The following is a 10590-nucleotide window of genomic DNA, read 5'->3' on the forward strand; positions in this document are numbered from 1 at the left end:
AGCATCAAAGCCTAGTCTGGGTTGACAAAATAAGTTGATGATCAGCATCACGAAACCAACAAAGCCAGATTGGAGTGGTTTGGTTTTGTCAACTCAAAACTAATCCTGTAACTGAATTTGTTCAACTACCATCATGGTACAAGTCCCCGATCTCACAAGTTCCTGTATATTCAATAAACTTCTTATATACGTTGAGAGTTTTACAGTGAGAGGATTCGCGAGCATACAGGAAACAAAAACTGGCGATTAGAGCCGAGTGGTCGCAATGGCCAATCACAGGTGTTCAAGGAATCAACATATGTCTGTGATTGGCTGCATTACTCAGCGCTACGAAAACACGTTGTAAATAGGAATTTCAGCTCAGGTTTGCTGTCCTTGTAGATATATTCTGATATATATATTCTGTTTCCATGTTTTGTGAGTCCTGTGAGGCCCTGACTAAATTCAGTCTTGAAGGGGAGTGACGGCACCAGGAGGATTTGATTCAGGGCCCCTTGTACTGTTTTGGGTTAGATTATGTGCCTCCACATTTATCCACAATATCGCTATATAGCTGTATTAATGTAATAGAGTTATCTGAGCTTATAAGAATCATAGAAATGATGTTAACTGATAAGAAAATTTTATTTTCAGAAAACATGCTCTCAGCTTTTTGGAACACAAAACAGCATTGCATTCTTTTGAGGTAATGTCAAGTTAATACAGAAAACATGTTTTGAACATCAAATATTTTGTTTATTGCATGAATCTTAGGATCATATTCACTGCTAGAATGGCTACATGATTCTTTAGTCGGTTTGGTAGTGCTCAGTTCTTCTGGACCGCAGGGAAGCTGCAAAAGGCAGTAGTCCAGTAGTAAACCAAACGCGTTCTCAACATCTGCTTCACACTGTCCCTGTTCATGTTGTTGTTTATATCCAGGTACTGATGGCCACTGCTGGCAAACTCAGGCCAGGTTACAGAAACACTGGACTCACCTTTGTTAGGGTCACTGTGAGGGAGAAAGAAAGACAGACAATGAGGGAAGTTAGAAATGACATATAGGGTTATTATAGTTAACTAAAACTAAAAAAGTGTTACTTGAAATAAAAGTAATGTTAAAGGAATATTTCACTCAAAATCCATCCAAGTTGTAGTTGAGTTTGTTTCTTTATCTGAACAGATTTATAGAAATTTAGCATCTCATCACTTGCTCACCAATAAAGCTTCCTCCAGAGAAAAAGTTATTGTCATTTTTTGCTGCTTATTTCTCTCCTCATTCAGACAAGTATTATAGATAGAAGACTCATAGTATAGCCTCAAGCAATGATTTGAAGTTAAACACATCTTAATGATGAAATTGTTTTTGGATTACTTTTGGATACTTGTAATATTTTTATCAGCCATTTGTACTGTGATGCTAAATTTCTCCAAATCTGTTCTGATGAAGAAACAAACTCATCTACATCTTGAATGGCCTAAGGGTGAGTAAATTTTTGGCTGAACTCATGTACTTTCATGTACTAAAACAACCAAAACTAAAACTGAAATAATAATAAAAACTATATAGACCTATTTAAAAAAACAATAACAAAAATACACAACAAAATAAGTAAATCAAAAAATTAACTGAAATTGAAATAAAACAGAAAATAAAAAATAGAAACAAACAAAATATTTATATATAAAAAAAAAAAAAAAATTGCAGAGAAATAGACAGGCCTAGTATCATAGTATTCTAATATATATTTTCATTATTACAGTTATTACATTTAAGCTGAATAGGATGAAGTATTATAATGTAAGTATTTTAATCTTTATATACCCAGTTTGAGCAAAATTGGTCCAGTAGGAAACCATGTATCTAGCGACGTCCCGATGACGAGGAAAGAAGCCCAAAGGAGTGCTGAAAGGCTTCCCAAACACATACTGAAGGTCATCAACGTTAATCTGCACCCATCCAGAGTGGGAAGACAGGCATGCGAGAGGGCTCAGTGAACAGGTACGAGTAGGTTCGTCCAGATCTAATGAGGAAAGAAAGATTGTTTTTAAGGTTTATACTGTACAGTTTCATTTTAGAGGTCAGTAAATAATAAGAGGTCAGCATACTTGGCATGGTCAGAGTGGAGGTACAGGGCCGCTTGGGCTGGCACCAGGAAGATGTAGTCCGTCTCCATGTCCACAACCGTTTTCTTAATGTCCTTATCACTTGGTTCACTACCCCAGTTGACTGTGTACTCCTCATAAGGTGCGATACCAGCATCTACTCCTCTAGATTCAGACAGGGCAATCGAGAGCTCCCTGACCTCCTCCCTGTTAGAAATCAATAATAGTTTTGAAATTGTGACCATAAATGCCCCTGTCAGTGCCGTTCAAAATGTTTGGGATCGGTACAATGTTTAAAAAATAAATCAATATACTTTTATTCAGCAAGAATGCATAACATTGATCAGAAGTGACAGTAAAGACAGTTATAATGACTTTTCGAAAAAAACAAATGCTGTTCTTTTGAAGTTTCTATAATTTTATTCAGCGAGGATGCATTAATTATGTTACAAAAGATTTCTGTTTTTAATACATTCTGTTCTTTTGAAATTCCTTTTCAAAGAATCCTGAAAAAAATGTATCAGCGTTTCCACAATAATATTACAAGAAATATTAATTTATTTGATCAAATATATGGGACACGTTTACAGTTCAGTTTTGGTAGAAATTGCATTACAGCATATTTAGCATTTTAGCCATGCTCTGCAAAATTGCCATGTCTACTGCTTTTTGGTACTCGACTAAAAATGTTGGCGTGTAAAATAAGACGAGGTTACCTAGTTAAAATAAATATGATGGAAAACAAATTGACATGGGAGGAATAATGACATTTCAATGCTTTTGTGTTCTCTCCCAAAACTTGCTCATTCACTGAATTTTTATGTTCCCATGGGAAACTTTATATTTGGTCACAAGGAACTCAAATGTTTTGCGAATTAACACAAAGTTGTGCAAAATTGTGAGTGAATGCAAACATTTTACAAGCGAAGACAGTGTTTCTCAGAGTAATGTAACATTTTTCCATTTCATACTCCACCCCCCCCCCCATTATCATGTCTTAGGAGCCCTGTATTAAAAGTGTAATACTTCATTATAACTTCTCTAATACATAAACGAAATGAACTGTTAAGCATAATAATGTTGTGCATTTACTTTAAACTGTTAAGCATAATATAACAACGTGACATTAATAATAAAAATATGTAAGTGTAAAATATATATTATAAATATAGGAAATACAATTGTTAAAAATCTATATCTCAAACAAAAAACATCTAAAAGGCCATTCTGTAATTACAATTTCCCAGTCCAATTTTTAGGTAAAAATATGCAAAATACACTTTTGGCTTTGGCTACTTTACTTTTCAGTGGCTGATATTTTACACTGACACTGATTTTTAAAAGGCATGGATATGGAGTCTTTCCATCACAAAGTCTTGCATAATTGACTATGAAACTGTTAAAATATGCCCCCCCCCACACACACACACACACAAATACACAAATACACATCCAAGTGGTTATTAAAATCAATTTGAATGAATTCATATCATGACTTACAGAAGCTGCATTTGTGGTGCCCAGGATGAGGGCAACAGAGATGAAAACTCCCAGCATCGCCATCATCATCATCATCATCATCATCACACAGTTGCTGCAAGTGTGGCATTGAAGGGAGTTCTGGCACTTTTATAAACAGGCCAAATCATATCTCTTTTTCAAGGTGCACCAAAGCCGTATCTTTAAAGTACACAGTACTTGTATTAACTGAACAACATATGTCCAGTTGTATTAAACTCTCATGAAAAATTTGTGTGGAGTTAATTTGAAGTTTTTTGTAATCTCAAAAACACACATTTTTCCAAAGAAATATTTATGAAAGGCAAAAATGTTTGTGCCAACTTGCAGAATAATTCCACAAAGATTTTTGTTGACCAAAGCAATTTTGAAGAAATTAAGTCAATTTATCATGTTAAAGTCGAGACTACAATTAAATAAGTAAATAAATAAAATAATATTATATAATAAGAAATAAAATTAAAGGATGATGAACAACATTTACTTCTGTTGTGAAGTCTTTGCTGACACTGTTTTTACTGATCAATTTTAAATTTTAACAGTTGTGAATATATATATATATATATATATATATATATATATAAACAAAGTCCGAAATTTTTTGCGTGTTTAAAAATAAATACGACCTCATGTTTTGTCAATTACGTTTACACACTGCCTCCAAAATGTTTTTTTTTAAGAATTTACTCACATTCAATTCATTTAAAAAACAACAACAACTATTTATTATGTAAACAGGAAAAAACGTCAAACTAATTTCTATCAGTAAACAAAGTAGCTTTTTAACCTTTACACAACAAATCTTTTATACGTGCCATAGATAAATCTAAAGGCGAACTACATGTAATCTGCGATCTCGGTTTCCATTTCATTGTCGCTCCCATCAGAGGGCTTGTACTCTTCATCATCATCATCATCATCATCATCTTCATCTTCCTCCTCTCCGCTGTCAACCGTTTTGGATCTAGTTCTTACAGGCTTTTGGGTGGTTGAAGCTGCAACAATAAAAATGTCACAGTATAAAAAGCAACAAACAAATGCAAAATTTGCTGTTATTATATTTAATAAATATCGATGCATTATTTTAGTGTGTTTTACCTGGCCGGTTGGCTCGGACGTGTTCTTGGATCATTCCAGAGATGATATTCCTGAGCTCGTCAGCTGTATGAGGCACACACCAGCCATCTCTCTCATCACACACTTCCTCTTTCCCATCATTCTTATGGACGATATTCTTTATTCTAAAAAGAGGGAGAAAGAAGTGCTGCAAAGTCAGGAGGAGTGGGATGATGGGTCTTGTAGTGAATGAATGAACATGACAAGACAAGTTCTTACTTTTCTACATCTAGATCACACAACTGGTAGAACATCTGGCGGTATGGAGGAAGCACTCCCTCCCGGAAGATGTAGATCGAGTCCTGGAGAGAACATTCCACAAAATTTGTTTAAAACCCTTCCGAGACATTAGGCAAAATCCACTGTGATAAAACACTTGAAATAACTGAGAATACCTTTAGTAAGTACTTGGCAGTGGCAGGTTTGGGTCCTGAAGATGAAGCAGTTTCCTGGGTGATATCAGTCACACTAGCAGGTTGAGGAACTAAAGAAGTCAACCATGAACATCTTTTTGATTTTTTGCAATTAAATGGTTTCATTTATTATACAAGCATTCAGCAGTTTGGGGTTAGCTTTTAAGAAATTAATTCTTATCAGCAAGGATGCATCAAATTGATCAAAAGCGATAATAGGGACATTTATAATAGTAAGAAATATTTCATAAGCAGCAAATCTGCATATTAGAATGATTACTGAAAGATCATGTGACACTGAAGACTGGAGGAATTGCTACTGGAAACTCAGCTTTGGCATCACAGGAATAACATATTTAAATATATTAAAACAAAAAACACTGAATAATATTCATTCCTGAATAATATTTCACATTATTACAGTTTTTTTTTGTATTTTTGATTAAATAAATGCAGGTGTGAATGTCCTTAAAAACATTTTTTGAAATCGTACTGACCCCAAACATTTGAATGGTGAATTTCAGAAGCAAAGTCCTATTGGATTCTAGAGTGGGCAGCAAACGTGAAAAACGAAATAAAAAAGATATAATTAACACTTTAAAGGAACTTCGTGTGCCAGAACAGTTGCATCAGTGTACCTGCCCTGTTGATAGTGGTTGGGTGGCTGTAATGATAAGCACTTCTCTTGGGTTTCACTGGCATATCATTGACACCAAATCCTAGTGAAACAGAAAAATCACTGAAATTAGTTGTATTGTCATTTAAACTCGCATCCAGTTCTGTGCACTAATGGACAGTTCTTCATAGCATTCTGGGAATGTTTGTGTCCAGGAATGAATCCCATTTGGGGTTGTTATGAATGTGTTTGTGTTAATCGCTCACCATGTTTCATTCCATAGCGGATCCTGAAGTCTAGAACCTGGTAGATTTTTGCTTCAGCAGTTTTTCGAGGGTCGTATCCAAACTTGACCCACAAACTCCTCCATGGCCCTGTTAACTACACATAAAAATATATATTTTTTTTGTGATCTGAAAAAAAAAGATATATATACATATATATATATATATATATATATATTTATATTTATATTTAAGATAAATATTTTTTTTCTGTGTTAATGCAACCAGCAGAAGATGTTTTCTTAATTTGCAGGTGTTTTTTCTATTTGCATGTTTTCTTTGAGCTCTCTCATCCACCATAAAAATCTGGGAATTAAAATTTAATTTATGTCTAGAAATAAACCTTTTTAAAAGCGTATAGGTCACTAACCAAATAAAATACTTTGTGAAGATTTTATGAAAAGCATGGAATTTATGGTAACTTCTGAATGGCCGTCAATGGAGTGGGACACATTTTGGCAAAATAAAAGTGTAGTTACGTAATCTACCAGCAGGGGTTAACCATCCTATATTTACCACCCAAACCTTGACCTTCAGTCCAGACCAGGGGTAGGCAACGTCGGTCCTGGAGTGCCGCTGTCCTGCAGAGTTTAGCTCCAACCCTAATCAAACACATCTGAACAAGCTAATCAAGGTCTTCAGAATTTCTAGGGCTACAGGCAGGAGAGGTTTTTTCAGGGTTGCTAAACTATGCAGGACATCGGCACTACAGGAACGATGTTGCCTACCCCTGGTCCAGACAAACAGGTAGTCCACCCTAATCTCACACCTTTGGTTGAACCAATGTTGCTACAACAGGCCATACTAACAAACCGAGAAAAGCTGATAGTGCCACGTAACAAGTGTTTGCTCCATTATGCAATAAACTGGGATAGGAGGCATCATATTTAAGTTTATTAAACTTATAATCGACTCACCATGTAGTACGCCACATACGGGAGAAGGTGCTTCATTTTCTCAGGGTGAATGTTAATGTTGGCCTTGACTGCATTGCGAGACCATATGGGCCTTTTCTCAAAAAGCTGCGGAGGTGAAATCAAATTAATCAGCATTTCCAAATGAAATAGCTTTGGAACACTGGTGGGATTAGGATAAGATAAAGACATTTTCCCATAACATTACACAATGTTTGTCCAATAGTTGCTCAAGCTGATATTGACAGCTTTTTAAAAAAAAAAAAGTTTTTATCCTTTCACCCTTCTAGTGTCTACCGCCCACTACCATGAAGCGTTGAGAATTACGTAAAAAAGTCTCCCTGCACTCTCAAACTACATATATAGATGACTATATATAGATGACTGTTCAAAAGTTTGTTGGATTTTTTTAATGATTTTGAAAGAGATCTCTTTAGCTCACCAAGGCTGCATATATTTATATATGTAAATATTGTGAAATATTATTGCAATTTAACATAAACTGTTTTTTATTTTTAATATATTTTCTAAAATATAATTTATTCACGTGATGCAAAGCTGTTTTCAGCAGCCATTATGCTAGTCTTCAGTGTCACATGATCCTTCAGAAATCATTCTAATATGCCGACTTGCTGCTCAAGATACATTTCTTATCACTATTAATGTTGAAAACAGTCATGCTGCTTACTATTTTTGTGGAATATGAAATAGAAAGTTCAAAAGAACAGTTTTTATTTAAAATGGAAAACATGTATATCCATTTAACTAACCTGTGTGAGTTGCTGCTCTGCCTTTGCATCATTAGGATGGACACAGAACTTCTTCCAGCTGGTCACTGCAGCTTCTAGAGGTTCTGATGGTATGGTCTTGTCATCAAAGTTGACAAAAATGGCATTGTTTGGTCGGCGAGCTCGATTCGGCGCAATAAGATGATCTTTGAGGAGAACAGACTGCATTGCAGTCTCCCTGCTATTTATTGGGAAGCCAACAAAAAAACAAGTTTGTAATCAACAAATCAAACCACCAAAACACACATACTGTTGAACTGAGAACAGCAGGTCTTTCTAAATCATTTGGGATGGCAGCCAGTCAACTCACGTGAGAATTCAGGTCTTTCTCCAGCTTACCTGTGCAATACATCTGGACGGTAGTAATAATCCACAGGCGTGTCCAGACGAGAGAAAATAGGAGGAGGAAGTAAAAGGGGCACAGGATTGTCATAGAATTCTTTCTTTTCGGGTTTGCGCAAAATTATTTTGTCGTACAAAGACATCTGGTTTCCATCTGCGTCGTTGTGAGTCGCTAGGTACTGGAAGTCGGCCATTCCTGAAGAATCAAAGGTGAGAATGTGTGATTATTAAAGAGACAGCCCACCAATAAATTGAAACCCTTATGTAATTCCAAACATGAATGACTGTCTTTACAGAATTATCCATTTAAGACCCCATGAAATCAAAACTGTGAAGTAAAAACTGTATTCATGTAGAATATAATAAAAAAATTAAGACAACGTATATATTTTTCTATGATTCTTTTAAAGTTTTAACTAAAGACTTTTAAAGAATGTTTTACAATAATAATAAATAAATAAATACAAATACTATTTCATGTTTAAGTCATTGTTACGTCCTACACCAAAATCTAAAAATATTAGTGCTGTCAAACGATTAATCGTGATTAATCGCAAAATATAAGTTGTTGTTTACATAATATATGTGTGTACTGTGTATTTATTATGTATATATAAATACACACACACACACAGTATATATAATTTTGAAAATATTTACATATATATTTATAGTGCTGTATATATTTTAGTGCTGTCAAACGATTAATCGCATCCAAAATAAATGTTTTTGTTTACATAATATATGTTTGTATACTGTGCATATTTATTATGTATATATAAATACAAACATGTATATATATATTCAAGAAAAAATTTATGTTTATATATTTAATTTATATAAAATATAAAAATTTATAAACGTAAATATTTTCTAAATATATATAGTATGTGTGTGTATTTATATATACACATAATTAATTTACACAGTACACATACTGTACATATATAATGTAAACAAAAACTTTTATTTTGGATGCGATTAATCACGATTAATCATTTGACAGCACTAATATATTTATATTATATATAAATATATTTAATATATAAACATAACACATTTTCTTAAATATATACATGCATGTGTTTGTATTTTTATATAGATAATAAATACACACATATATTATGTAAACAAAAACTTTTATTTTGGAGGCGATTAATTGTTTGACAGCACTAAAAAATAATAATATAATACCTTAAATTATTTTTTTTAAATACTAGTAGGTGAACTTAGACTATCTATACCTTGAAATTTATACGTGGTCCCAATAAGTCCCACTATCTCCATGCTGATTTGGGTTTCTGCACTGTTTCCTTTGCGGGTTCTGCGGCGCACTCTGAGCAGCAGGTTGGTGGAAGAGTAGCGGTTCCCATAAGCAGGATGGCAGAACGGATCCTTCGGCCGAAAACGGAGTTCAAGTCTTTTAGAAGAATCGGCATAGGTCTGTTCGGAAAAATCTTAGGTTAAAAACCACACATATACACATTTAGATTTCAGTTCAAAAGTCAGTGAGATTTTCTTTTAAAGAAACTAAGTATTTGTATTCAACCAGGAAGCATTGACATTAAAAGACATTCATAAAAAAAAGATTAATACCTCAAATAAATGCTGTTCTTGTGAACTTTCTAATCATCAAAGATTGATAAAAGCAGGGTTTCCACAAAAACATTAAGCTATACAACGTTTTCTCAACATTGATAATAATAAGAAATATGTCTTGAGCATTAGATATGCAAATGTGAAGGATCATGTGACACTGAAGTCTCTGAACTTTGTCATTACATGAGTAAATGACCAGTTAAAATATATCCAAATACAAAACTGCTATTTTAAATTGCAATGATATTTCACATTATTATTGTAAAATCATTTAATATATTTATTGCTATTATTATTACAGAGAAAAGTGTAAAGTATATAAAAAATGCTTAAAATTGTGCATCTTAATTACATGAACATGTACAATTTTATAAATGCACCTGAACAATAAAATAAAATTCCTTCAATTACATATTCTAAAACAAGAAAGTGATTTCACAATAGCAAGAATTACTGTACAATAATCTGAACAAATCAACATTGTAGCTGTTACATGACAACAGTCTAAATGAACAGTGTATCTATGTCATTTAAAGTAGACTGTAATCACCTTGGACACTCCCTCTTCGCCTCCAATGCTTTCTAGCATTGTGTCCACATTGTTGACGACTGCTGGGTATTCAACACATACTAGGCTAGTGTCAGACAGGGCCAGTGTTGCGGTATTGCCTGACACAACAGCTGCATACTCGCTTTCTTCTTTGTTGCTCATATCTGTGCTTGACGAAGCCGGATTGCTTGCGATCAGCGGATCCATATTTAAACGATTGTTGTTCAACGCCTATGCATAAGGAAAAAACATCTTTTGAATTGTGTATTTCTATGACAGAGTGCTTTGGTAAACAGCATGTACAGGAACGCGTACGCTTGTGAAAAGCATCCGGGTGGAACTGCAGTAGGTCAGGAGAAGGAACG

At 34.1% G+C, this 10590-nt stretch overlaps 2 protein-coding genes across 2 annotated transcripts; both read right to left on the minus strand.

Moving 5' to 3' along the window:
* Positions 1–609: 609 nt before the first annotated feature.
* On the minus strand, positions 610–3434 carry LOC306862624 (bile salt-activated lipase-like). Its single transcript, XM_079405526.1, has 3 exons — positions 2089–3434; positions 1805–2003; positions 610–991 (listed from the first exon to the last, which is right to left on the minus strand). The coding sequence occupies exons 1-3, from the start codon at positions 2240–2242 to the stop codon at positions 808–810; spliced, it is 537 nt and encodes a 178-aa protein (XP_079261652.1). The 5' UTR covers positions 2243–3434; the 3' UTR covers positions 610–807.
* An 846-nt stretch (positions 3435–4280) lies between these two features.
* LOC306862626 (general transcription factor 3C polypeptide 5-like) lies at positions 4281–10569 on the minus strand. The gene is made up of 11 exons (XM_079405531.1): positions 10226–10569; positions 9321–9519; positions 8074–8272; positions 7717–7915; positions 6950–7054; positions 6015–6129; positions 5771–5851; positions 5115–5203; positions 4939–5021; positions 4702–4844; positions 4281–4598 (listed from the first exon to the last, which is right to left on the minus strand). Exons 1-11 carry the CDS (start codon positions 10430–10432, stop codon positions 4441–4443), a joined length of 1578 nt encoding a protein of 525 aa, XP_079261657.1. The 5' UTR covers positions 10433–10569; the 3' UTR covers positions 4281–4440.
* Between the last annotated feature and the right edge of the window lie 21 nt (positions 10570–10590).

Source organism: Barbus barbus (assembly GCF_936440315.1).
Source record: "Barbus barbus genome assembly, chromosome: 43".
Classification (NCBI taxonomy): domain Eukaryota; kingdom Metazoa; phylum Chordata; class Actinopteri; order Cypriniformes; family Cyprinidae; genus Barbus; species Barbus barbus.